The sequence below is a fragment of the Netta rufina genome (assembly GCF_964035555.1).
Source record: "Netta rufina genome assembly, chromosome: 26".
NCBI lineage: Eukaryota > Metazoa > Chordata > Aves > Anseriformes > Anatidae > Netta > Netta rufina.
The window spans coordinates 2,809,273-2,821,630 of record NC_140150.1 but is presented as its reverse complement, the minus strand read 5'-3'; the positions used below and the strand labels follow the sequence as shown (position 1 = coordinate 2,821,630).

Below are 12,358 nucleotides of genomic sequence, written 5' to 3'. Positions count from 1 at the left end.
CCAGTGCCCTGGACGGGAGGCAGCGTGCTTTGTCAGGGGGTTTGGGGGAAGATCAGGAGGAAACAAAGGGGCGCAGCGAGACCACAAATGCTTTCCCCATCTCCTCTAAGATCCGAGATGAGTCGGGGCTGAGCTCGCTCTGTGCCTGAGCTGTGGGGTGGCCCCGCTCTGTGGCCGGGGGTCCCGTGGTGTGACCGCCCCGTGGGGACACCCCAGGCTCCACCTGGGGCAGTGCTGTCCTCGGAGGGGCTCTCAGAGCGATACCCACCTGCAGTGTGGGAAATGAGAGGCTTGGGGCCTTTCTTTTGGCCAGCAAGAAATGCTGCAAAGGTCTCCTCGAAGTCTTTTCTTCCTCAGTTTCTGATGAAAATCTCTTTGGCTTTTGGCTGTAGTGCAGCTGCTGTTTTAGCCCCAGCATCAGACAACCACGGAGCACCAAGGAGGTGGCTCTGGTGCGTTCTGCCACAACACAAGCACCTACATCAAACATCTGTGGGATCCAGAGGGATTTTTTATTCTGAAGAGATTTTGCAAAGCAGACTTGGTCCCGTCCTGAATTAAAAGTCCAAAGCTGAAAAAATGTCAGGCCTTTGTTTTCCCCTCTCGTCCTGGCCAAATGGGAAAAACAATACAGGAAAAAATAAAATAAAATAAAACTTTATAGTTTTCTGCCAAGCCCTAATTGACCTTTGGGAGCAGGTTTGGGCTGAAACAGCTCAGAAATGGTTCCTGCTCCCCCAGTCGGGTGCCGACCGAGGGCAGGGGCTGGGGCACCGCTTCCCACGGGGGCTTTGCTGTGCTCCGTGTCCGACGGCCACCCCGCGGGACCCGTGGCCACCCCGCGGTGCTGAGCACGGCACCAGGAGGAGAGCTGCACGTGGGAGCAGGACACGAGCCGAGCTGGCCACGCTGTCCCGGCTGGTTTTCCTCCGAGCTGCAGGGTTTTTTTTTGGCCATCCCGCCGAGCTGTAACCCTGCCTCGTCTTTGTCTTTGCGCAGATTTTGACGGAGCTGAAGTCGGACAATCAAAGGCTGAAGGACGAGAACGGAGCGCTCATTCGTGTCATCAGCAAGCTCTCCAAATAGGAAGCCTGAGCGAAGGCAGGACGAGGAGGGGTGTCCTACACGAGCTGCCAACCCCGCACCAAGCCCTACCCCCTCTTTTCCTCCTGTCACAAGTACAGCAAGCATTTCAGCCGTGGGATCAACGTCACACCTGCCTTGCCCTGCCCTTTGCTGTACATTCCCTTCCTGCCCTTTTTTCCCCCACAACACGCACCCCTGCCATTTTACGAGTTTTAATTTAAGCATGTTGTGGTATCTCGGACATTTTATTCAAGGGAGAAGAGAAAGAAGAAACACAAGGACTGGTTTCGAGCTGCCAAAACTTTTCCTTCCAGAAGCCCGGGATATGGCATTGGACTCCGGTTTGGAGTAGGTAGCTTCTACCTTAAAAAGTGATGCCAAAAGAACTAAACCGGCACGTCCAAGCCCTTCCCAGGTGGGAAATGTGAACGTGGGCTGGGACTCTGCCGGTGTGCATCAGCCCACCTGGGATGTGGGACTCTGGCCATAAAGCGATGCTGCGAAAGCCACCAGAGCTGATCTCTGTAACGGGCTGCTTTGCACAGAGACCTTGTTCTCCTTTTGCCCCGGCAGACCGAGCCTTTTGATTTCGTGTCAGATCTCAGAAAATGAGTGCTGACTCAGCACGAGGCTCCCATCCCTCACCCTGCCTTGCCCCAGGAGCCTGGGGGATGGCGTCCCGCGCTGCGTCCGCTCTGCGGCCAGCGGCATCTGCTCGCTGCCTCTGGGCTCTTGCTTCTCAGGATAACATCACCGGTACTCGCCAACCCTTCTGAAGGAGAAGCTTGACCCGGTAGGAGATCCTCTGCTGCCTTCACGTGCATTCAGGTGTGAATCACCTGGCAGGGAGCTGTGCCCACGCCAGGAACCGGCCTCCTACCGGCGTGTGGGGCATCTCCCTGCCAGCTGTCGGTGAAGGCAGAGCCCTAGAGGAGTCTGGTCGGGTGTTTCAGGTACCGTGCGCTGGTTTTCAGCATCGGGCTGACCAGCTGGAACACAGTTTTGTTTCTGGGGAACGGAGACAAGAGAGGGAATGCCAGAGTCCTGTCCCAGCCACCCTTCCCTCTGGGGGAAAGCTCGGCGCAGCTCGTCCTCCCGCGTGCCTCGGGGGCTGCCCCCGTGCCAGGGGCAGGAAGGAGCTGCCCTTGGGCACGCCGGCAGCTGTGTCTCTAGGATAAAAGTCTTTTAATCCGTCAAAAGCTTGCAATAAGCCTTGACCTTGAAGGAAACCTCAAAAAAATCAAAAAAAAAAATACAAAAACGTTGATGTTGTACGTACTCAGAACAGTTTGGAATTGTTCTCTCTATGGGCATTCAGACAGCGACTCCTCCAGGTGCTGTGCGACGCCTGGTATCAGACCTGTTGAGCTTCCCCTTCTAACAGACCCCTCCCAAAAGATACCTTCCCTCTACCACACTTCTTGCTGGGTGCAACCCCCTTCCCATCTCCTTCCATGGCTCCCCTCTCGTTTCCTTTGCCCTGTGATTTCCCCGCTCCGTGTGGCTCGGGCACCCATCTCGGGGGTTGCCACAAGTCCCACCCAGCTCTGCTGGGCCAGGGGAGCTGGGAGCAGAGAGGAGACACCTGAATCCGGAGCATAACTCCTGAGCTCGCTCAGCAGGGTAACATTTTTTGGTCTGTCCTGGGCTTTTTGGAACCTTTTGCTGGTTATTTCTTCAGAAAGTGCGAGTAGTTTCCTCTCCCTTGGGTGTTTTTTTTTTGGTTTCATTTCAACTCTTTTTTTTTTTTCCTTCCCCTCCCCGTCCTGCCTGTTTCCACCTCTCTGGCTCTTGCTGGAGCTGCCCTGCAAACACTGGCAGCTCCGGACAGAGCTTCCTCCTCCGCCGCTCTTCAGCCAGCGGCGTTACGTGGGCGCGCCACGCGATGCCGTTCCTCCTGGTACACTGAGGCCCTTCCTCTGCTGCTGTGCTTTGGGGAGGAAGAGACCAAAGCTGGTAATGGCATCAGGGTTTCTGCAGAGCACTGCCTAAGCCAGGCATCTTTTTCTTTTTTTTTTTTTTTTTATTACTTTATTTTAACCCTGCTATATTTAACAGCTTTAAGTCTTGAGATCCGGTCAATGCTTTTTCTGCACGCCGTTCCCACTTGGTGCACTCTTTATGTGAGTACTTCTGCATTTCTTGGTGTTTTCTCAGTGGTCCACCCCTCGCTCCAGACCTGGGCTCTCTCGTCCCTCCCGGGGGCAGGAGCCCGGCCCCCTGTGCTGCCCCCCTCCTTCTGCGCCAGGCTGTGGGTGCCCAGCGGGACCGGGGGCAGGAGCTCAGACCGAAGTCCCTGCTCTCGCGAGGCGGGTTCCTGGCCGTGGGAGGAAGCCCGGTATCTGTTTAGGGACAGGGTTCAACCCAATCTGACAAATCCATCCCGCACTGACGTGTTGCCCCTTCCCACCCGGACGCTCATTGCGTTTTATCCTAAGGAACAGGATGCGAAGGGCGCGGGAGGCTTCGTCCCTCCGCGCGGCCCCTTGCGAAGCCAAACCACTTTAGATGAAGTGTCTGCTTAGCACTGGATTGTCCTCCCACGCCTCGAGCGGGGCGGGGGACCCACCACCAGTTTAGTCGTGCTGACTAGCCAAAGCTGTGAGTACTTGGTGATGACGATGTAATTGCAAACCAAACTCGTGAGGATGATTTTTGGTCTCACTGCGCAACGCCTGACATAACCAGTGCACTGAGGAGGTGGCGAATAGGATACCTTGCATTCTGCGCCTGGGACAGAGTGCAAAGAAAGCAGTTTTTAAAACTGATCCCTATTTGAACCATTTGCCAGACGTGGTCTCCATTGGAGAACACAAAGCTTTTTTTTTCTAAGCAATTGCTTGGGGTGAATTCATTTTTATTGCTTGGGGTGAACCCGCCTGTTGTGGCTGCAAGTTTGATGATGGCTCTTTGTAAATAAACTCCTTGGAGAAAGCAGGACTAGCTTACGAGATGGGGAGAGAATGTATTTTTATGCAACTTTGAGTGGCCTTCCAAACCCTGAGATGAATGATTTGTTTTACTGGTTGTTGTTATATAGTATTATAAGTATTATGTGTTTGAAAGTTTGGGAATAATATTCACATCTATGATGCTTGTAAACACAACAGTATTTATAAATGAATAAAATAAGAGTTGATAAAATAGAAGTTCTGACTTCGCCTCCGTCTTTCTGAAGCAGGGGGAAGCTGCTGCAAGCGGGTTAGCAAAACGTCTCCTTTTTCTCCAAGTGCCCGTAGCACGGCAGCGTCCACCTGATCTAAAAGCAGAAATGCTCTGCAGGCACAGCACAGGGCATGGTCTATGGATGTGGTCAGTGCAGCCCGAGCTCGGTCCCTCGGGGTTTTGTGTGCCCAGCACCCCTGTGAGGCAGGGCAGGAGCTGGTGGCCAGCACGTGCCATAGGGATGGGATGGGAGGTGCTGGGGCGAGGCGTTTGGTGGGGAGATCTGGCGTCCTCACAGATGCTCGGTGCCCAGCGTGGGGCTGGGATGGGGGCTGGCACCAAGGCCCGGGACATCCCTGCCGTGTCCAAGCACCCCTCGCGCCCCTGCTCCCTCCCTCATGGCCATGGGGCCTGCCCCCTCCCCGAGCACCCAGCAGCCAAACCAGCAGGGACGCGGGGCTCCTTTCAGCTCGTTTCTTTAATAAGGAGACAGATGTCATTACAAAATAACCATTTAACGATCAGAGACGGAAACGACAGAGTCCACACGAGAGGAAGGGGCTTTAAAAGCAGCTTCCTGCCGGAGCCGAGCGCTGCAGAGGCCAGGACGGGCGCAGGGGCCGGGGGCCGGGGGTCTTCCTTCGCTGCAGGAAGCCACGAGACCCTGAGACTCCCAAAGGTGCTGCTTTTTCCTCCCGGCGCTGGGGGAAAAAGGGCGAAGAGCCGAGCTTGATGCATGGACTCGCTCCCTTTCCCCTGGGAGGCTGAAGCTGGTGTCCCCAGGCGCGGCCGGGCTCGCACCGCAGGGGAGGCGAGGAGAGGACGGGGCAGCTTCCCCCAGCAGCGAGCGCGCCGGTGCCTTGCGGCCGGCAGCCCCCAGCACGTTGCAGATCCCCCCAGCTGCTCACGAGAGCCCTTCCACCACCAGATCTCACTTGCCCCAACCTTTCTGCTGCAGAAATGCCACCGCAGGGAAGTCCCCGGTGCCGCTGCCCCAGTGCGACGGCCACGGCCACCAAGCCGGCGGCTGGCACGGCTCGTCCTGGCACCCCGGCTCCGCCGCCGAGCCCCACAAAACGAGGGGGCCGTGGACACACGGGGATAAAAGGGGGGGCACGGCTCACCGGCGGACCCATCCTCGTGGGGCCCCGGCACGCCGTGGTCTAATATGGCTTCTAAAGTTGCTCTGACGGTGAGATGCACCAACGCGACACAGGACGCCGAAGCCACGATGTTGCCGCTACCCGGCCATGGTATAAACGCGACGAGACACAGGAACAAGACACACATGGAAGTCACGGCTGCGTCGGTGACGGCTCACCCTCCGCTGGCTGGACTGGCTTGGCATGCTTTGCTTCTTGGCGTATTTTCTTCTTTTGCATGATTTAAGTCATTATTTTTAGAGACGGGGGGGGGGGGGATAACCGGGGTGGTGGAGAGCTCTCAGGCAATGAGTTTGGTTCGTCGCCGACTCCGCCTCGCGGGTCGGGCACGGAGGCGCCGTCGGCGCGGGGCAGAGCGTGCAGCTCGGCTGGGAGCATGCTGCTGGTTACAGGGGGCTGCAGCGCATGCACTGCTCATGGTATATACAGCTATGTCTCCATACAGTTAACTACACACGGCTACGGGGGGAGAGGGGGGGGTCAGAGGCAGCGCAGATGGCTTTAAATATGTTGGTTGGTTTCCCCTTTTTTTATTAAAATTAAAAATCAAAATAAATCAGGTATTAAAGTCACCGTTCCCCCCCCCACCCTCCCGAGGCTTAAAGAGTCCGAATGGAAACCTGCGGGCAGCAGGCGAGGTGCGGCGGGACTGGGGGTGCTGGGTGCATGTAGGGGGGTGCAGGGGTGGGCGTGGGGGTGTGTACATGTGAGTACAGGTGTGTATGTGTGTGTACATGTGTGTATGTGTGTGTACATGTGTGTACATGTGTGTCTGTGTGTGCGCAGGCATGTGCGCTCCTCCGCCCGCTTCCCAAGGAAGACTCCGGGGCCGTGCCCCCCCACAGCAGGGTTTGGGTGCTCTTGCCAATTCCTCGACTCTTTCATCTTTACAAACACAAGGCAACCCCCCCATGGTGCCCAGCCAGACTCTGAGGTTTGGGAGATCCCTGATGCTGTCCCCAGGCCCCACGCCAGCTGCCCAGCGCTCCTGTTCATTAAAACCCCCTGCGTCTCCTCCCTCCAGCTACACCACCCACACGGCACCTTGTTGACCTGAACCCCCCCAAGCAGCATCCCCAATGCCAGGGGCATCCCCACTGTGCTCTTTTTCTCTTCCTCGCAGAGCATGCTGCACCCTTTGCTGCTTGACTCCGCTTGTTGAGGACTTTCTCCCCACCGCGACCTTCTCCATGACCTCGAGGACCAGCGGGCACAAGGCAGCGCTGGCCTGGAGCAGCCAGGATGAAGGCAAAGGAAACGGAGCAGAGCAGCAAGCACGAGGCTGCCGGGGAGTCAGAGGTGGCACAGGGACGCCCCGTGCTCCAGTACAGACTGGGCTGAACTGGGCAGGGCTGCCCAGCCGCAGGGAATGGAGTTGGCCTTCCAGCTCACACTGCCCGAAGGGAGAGGGATCTGGGGGCAGGGGGTACAGCAGCCCGTGGGGCCCGGGGGTCTGCAGCCCCTCCTTGGCCATGGGCTGGCTCTCACCCTCCCCACTGATGGTGGGACGCAGCAGTGGGGCTGGAGCTCCCCATAACCCCCCCCCAGGGCTGTGCTGGGTGCCCACGGCAGGGCTCAGCCCCAGGGACACACAGGGGCCTCGAGGATGGCACCAGGCACTGCCCCAGGGCTGCCTGCCCGCCCAGCCCTGGGGACCTCTCCGTGTCACCCAGCGCTGCCGCTGCCCAGCCACTGCTGCCTCCCCAACAAAAAGCTGTCTGCAGCTACCTGCGCCCATCCCGCGGGGTCTGGTCGCCGCACCGAGGGCTCAGCACCCACCACAATGCCTTCTGCAGCACAAGACCCCCCCCGAACCTCTCCCCAGAAGCCAAACCTGGAGCCGGCCACAGGCAGCCCAAAACCACGTCTCTCACCCTTCCCAACTGGGAGGGCTGGGGGGAAGCAGAGCGGGTGTGGGGATGCCCCCGGGCCTCCTGCAGAAGGTCTTCTCCACCGTCTTGGTGCCCATGCAGGTGTCCACGTCCCAGGCAAGCACAGTGAGCCCGGTCACCTTGCATTCTCAGGCTCTGGTGGCACCTCCATGCACAGACGCTCGCCGGCTCTCACGTGGGCCCACGGGAAGGACGGAGGCAGCGATGCTCCCAGGCCCAGGGAGCCCCAGGCCTGGCGGTGGCTTCAGGCCAGGAAGGGATGGAAGTTGAATGTGATGGGGCATGCGGCCGAGGGGAGCGATGCTGGAGAATGAAAAGAACCATCCGTCTTCAACCTCTTCCCCTGGAAGCTATTGGGACTGTCTGGAAACCCTTCCACAGCCGTCAAAGGGTATTTCAGCTTAAAACAGAACCAAAAAAATAAATAAATAAAACAAACCAAAGGGTGCGTAACTGAGGTATCAGTAGCTCTGGGTTGCTTCGACTGTCCACAGGCCCACGCCACGCTGGCCAGCAGATCTTCCTATTTGTTTTTCCCGAGAGCTGCATCTACTTCTTCCTCTGGCTTCAGCGAGTGCCACTGGGCGATGGGCCGCCGGGGATTGGCCAGCATGTCGGACCAGTGCCGCAGCTCCGTGCCGGTGGAGTTGCAGCCCGTGAAGATCTTGCCGATGGCTTCATTCTTCCCCAGCTTGTCGTAGTCCAGCACCGTGATCACCACCTGCACTTTCTGGAGGAGGAAGCCTTCTTTAGAGGGGCTGAACAGGCGGCCTGTTTTGGGGCAGGGTCCCCTCCGTGCCCGTTCCTTCCTCCGTTTCCTTCCCCGAGGAGCCCAGGGTTGTGGGGCTGTGGTGGGGCCCAGCTCGTCCCCACGTGGCCGCCTGGGCACGTCGAGGCACCGAGGGCTGCTGCAGGCTGTGGAGCTCAATGGGGCTGCACAAAGGGGCTGGGACTGGACATGGAGGGGCAGAAGGCGCCTCCCGATGGTCCAGGACACCCCTGGGACCACTGAGGGCTCCCTGCCCTACCTGGGGTGAGCACTACAGGGCCAGGAGCAGAGGAAAGCCCAGTTCCTGCCGTGAGATAGGTTTGGGGTCGCATCTCCCATGGGTGATGCCCAACATGGGCAGCTGCACCAGGAGCTCATCAGGAGCCACTGGGACATGGCCTGGGACAGCGTGAGACCTCTGCTGGCACCACCACCCTGCCCACGTGCCCCCGAGGATGTCAGCGTACGAACCTGTATCTGCTCAAAGGGGATCTCGAAGCTGAAGGACTCATTGAAGTAGGGGTTTAAGGTCTTCTTCTTGACTGTGGTCTTCTTCTTCTTCAACCTCTTTCCGTTCTGCAGCAGGTGAATCTTCACGTAGGGATCTGGGGGAGAAGGGGGAGCAGGAGATCGCAGTGCCCAGGGACACCAACGGCCTGGCCCTGGGACAGGTCCCAGCCCAGCACGAGGGGCAAGGAGCCCAACACAGGTCAAGGTGCTCCCAGGCTCGTGGATGGAGGCCAAAGCCGAAACATTCCAAAACTGTTGGATTTTCAAGGATTTTCCTGATTTTCAGGAGCCACTGGGAAGGGACAGAGCTCTTCTGCCTCCTGCGGGTCTCCTTGCAGGAGGGCTGGGGATGGTGCGGGGAGACCTGCAGATGCTGGCTCACCCCCTTTCTGCAGGAGCAGGGCCAGGAGCGGATGGCAGAGGGGTGATTTCACCACTCAGGACACCCCAAGGAACCGAGCCCTGGATGCCAGGGCCGGGGGGGTCTCATCTCCCCTCATCCCCAGCCAGGTCTTGGGCACAGGAGGTGTCGGGTGCTGGAGGAGCTGCCCCAGCCCTGCCTGGCCGATCTCACCTGAGAGGCCCCCCACGTCCATCTTCTTCAGGTTCTTGGCCTCCAGGATGCAGACAGTGAGCTTCCCGGCCGTCGGCACGTACCGCAGGGAGATGCAGATATCGCCCAGCTTCTCTGGCTGCCAAGTGGGGCAGGGGGCAGAGAATCAGAGCCTCCCCAGGGCGCTGTATCGCAGTGCTGGGACGTGGTCCCAGCTTCGTTCCCCCCAAACCCCACTCAGCAATCGGTGCAGGCACAACCTGGCACCCCACACACAAGGGTTTGATCACCGGGGTGGGGGACAGGCCAGTCCCAGCACAGCACCCAGATACTTACAAACCTCATTTTTATTACAGAAAGGCTTCTGCACAGGGGAAGAAGGGGGTCGGATCCTGCCCAGCACTCATGCACAGCACTGAGATGGGGCCATGCAGCGATGTCTGGGAAGCAGAGCTCACCCCATGGCCAGGGCCACCCCACACCTCGACCTTGTAGGGCCCCCTCACCTCCTCCTTCTCGCCGCTCTGCAGGTCCCGCCACTCCTCGATGGGCTGCCCCAGGTCCACCGTGTTCATGGGCACCTTCACCTCGCCGATGATGTCGTGTTTGGAGAAGCGATCGAAGTCGTAGATGGCCATCACCAGCGTCTTCCCACCCAGTTCTTGGTAGGGGACCTGTGGGGAAAGGGCCACTGGGTGGCAAGGGGCTCCAGCAGGGCCAAACCACGAGGCCAGGACACAGCCGGGGGAAGGACGGGAGCGGGAGATGAGGTCCTGTGGTGGGGTGGGCTGGGGCTCACCTTGAAGGTGAAGGTCTCGTTGAAGGCGGGGTTGAGCGTCTTCTTCTGCACCTTGGTCTCGTACTTCTTCTTCTTGTCAGGGAGCAGGAACACCTTGACGTAGGGGTCCGAGGTGCCGCCCATGTCCAGGGCTGGCAGTTCAGCGGCTTGGAGGATCCCCACGGTCAGCTGGAGGGGAGAGAGGCGGCTTCAGCTGCGGACAGCACCATGGGCTCCTCTCCAGCACCCAGCTCCCCGGCTCCCTCCCACACCACCCAGCTCCCCCAGGGGGATTCCTCCTCTCCAAATGCCCTCCTTGGGCAAATCCCCACCCCTGCGGCTCCGCAGCCCCTTCCTCGCCTGGTTCGCCTGGAAATCGTAGTCCAGTGAGAACTGCAGCTTGCCCAGGTTCTCCGGCTCCTTCTCCTCCTCTTCGCCTTCCCCCTCCGTCAGGCCCGTCTCCGCATCGTCATCATCCTGAGGGTCCTGCAGCAGCAGCCGAGGTGCCCGGCTCAGCTGGGGGGGTCCTGGCCCCACATCCCCATCCCCACACAGACACCTCCAGCACCCCGACCCCTGGGCATCACAAGGGGATGGGGACAGAAGGCACCGGCAGGGCAGCCCAGGGGGCACCAGCTCTGTTTGGGGTTGGTCTTAGTGGGATGGAGGCATGAGGGGCTGGGGGCTGCCCGGGGCACAGGGACTTGGGGCTGGCTCCAGCCAGAGGTTGCGTGCAAACCACCCCACAGGTGGGTGTGGGGATCCTCTGCCTCCAGCCCATGCTTGGGAGCACTACAGAGGGTTAGCAGGGCCATTTCTAGGGATTATGGTGTTAATATAAGAGAGGACCTAGTTCTCCTACGTCTAAGGCAAAGCCAGCTTTCTCCCCTGCCTCTCCACGCCATAGCCCCCCAGCACCTCTCTGCTGTCCCTGCGGGTCCCCAGTCCCACCCTGGACGCAGCCGATGGAGAAGGCAGGCTCGGGGTGGCACCTACCGTGGAGGATGTCCCCAGACACAGAGGGAGCATGGGGTCAGGGCGGCACAGAGGGAGGACGGCGACAGCACCAGGAGGAAAGAGATCAACATTACGGACAGCACCGCGGTGGGACCCAGGCTGAGGCGGGGAGCTGGGGTCTTGTACGGCCCCACTGAACCCCTGGGGACCCCAACCCTCCCCCAGCATTTGGGAATTTCATCCCGTGGACCCCCAGATGCATCGCTGCTCATCCCTCCAGCCCTGTGGGCATGCCTGCAGTGCCCACCTGTCTCTCGGCAGTAGGAACAGATGCCCAAAATCTGCCGTTCCCAGATGCACCTGGGCTGAGGCATGGAGCCGGCTGGGATGGCCCCGGACCCACTGGTGCCAAAAAGCCCCCTGCCCTTCTGCCATCCCCAGATGGTCCCGGCTGTGCCCTGGTACCAGCACCAGCCTTCCGAGCTTTTTGGGGACCCCAAACCAGTGGGGTTCTTGGGCTCCCCCCCTGCTATGGGTACAACCTGGGAGGTGACTGAGCCCTCCCGAAGGCCGTCACCTGGTTGCCCGACTTCATGTCCTTCATGTTCATGGCGTTCTTCATGCCTTTGCCCTTCTCCTTCTTGTTCTTCTTCTTCTTGCAGCAGCACTTCTTGCAGATGCAGAAGCAGCAGGTGAGGATGAGGAGGCCGGCCACCACGGCGATGGCGATGAGGGCCCAGGGCGGCACTGCGGGAACGTGCGGGGCCGCGGTCAGCCCGTGGTGGGCCAAGGGGAAGGGGGTCCCGGGAGAGGAGGCAGCTACTCACGGGGGATCTTGTTGAGCTCGTTCATGAACTTATCCCTCAGCTTGGCGAACATGTCCTCCTTGCTCTCGCCCGGCCCCGCCGCCTCGGTGGAGTTCTCCATGGTGGCCATGGGCACGGTGGTGGCCGCGGCCTCCGGGGCCATCATGGACGCCTGCTTGAACGTCATGGTGGGACGGGGAACCTGCAACACAGCGTGGCCGTGGTGGGCCCTGCTGCCCTCGGCTGCCTCCCCGAGCAGCACTGGGGACATCCACAGCTGCAGCAGGGCCATGACGGTGAGCTTCATCCTCTGTGTGAGGGCTGTGGAGCCCAGAGGTTATGTTTAATGGGAAGGTCTGACCCCAGGGCCCCCTCACAAGCCATGGAAGCCCACTGAGTCTCCTGGCCCTTGACACCTCCGAAGCCTCCACGAACGTCCCCCAGGACCGCAGCGGTGCTGGAGCCAGCCAGCAGGGCCACGGAGGCACTCCCAGCCCAAACGGGGCCAGCTCACCACATGCATCCCCATTTTTCACCCACTTTCCCAACATCCCTGCCCCAGTCCCTACGAGGGACTTGGTGGCTTCATGCCAGGGCCTGTGGGGGGCTGCTCCCTGCCCACGTTACAGCACCCAGAGCCCAGAGCCTTTCCTGTGGCCCTTCTTGCCGAAGCCCCTTG

The 12,358-nt window shown here is 59.8% G+C and overlaps 2 protein-coding genes across 7 annotated transcripts in view; one reads left to right on the top strand and one right to left on the bottom strand.

The window, feature by feature from the left end:
• The window catches only part of PPP1R12B (protein phosphatase 1 regulatory subunit 12B), a 113,400-nt gene extending 109,165 nt beyond the window's left edge, over positions 1-4,235 (top strand). For all 6 annotated transcript variants that reach the window (XM_084302037.1, XM_084302036.1, XM_084302039.1 and 3 more), the window contains one exon: positions 1,000-4,235. In XM_084302037.1, coding sequence (XP_084158163.1) covers positions 1,000-1,086 — 87 coding nt within the window. In that variant the 3' untranslated portion in view covers positions 1,087-4,235. The remainder of the gene's footprint in view (positions 1-999) is intronic.
• A 3,594-nt stretch (positions 4,236-7,829) lies between these two features.
• Positions 7,830-11,866, bottom strand: SYT2 (synaptotagmin 2; the record flags this gene model as incomplete). Its single annotated transcript, XM_084301996.1, has 8 exons — positions 7,830-8,036; positions 8,547-8,680; positions 9,160-9,277; positions 9,645-9,812; positions 9,938-10,105; positions 10,277-10,393; positions 11,451-11,620; positions 11,701-11,866. 8 exons carry the CDS (start codon positions 11,864-11,866, stop codon positions 7,830-7,832), a joined length of 1,248 nt encoding a protein of 415 aa, XP_084158122.1.
• Between the last annotated feature and the right edge of the window lie 492 nt (positions 11,867-12,358).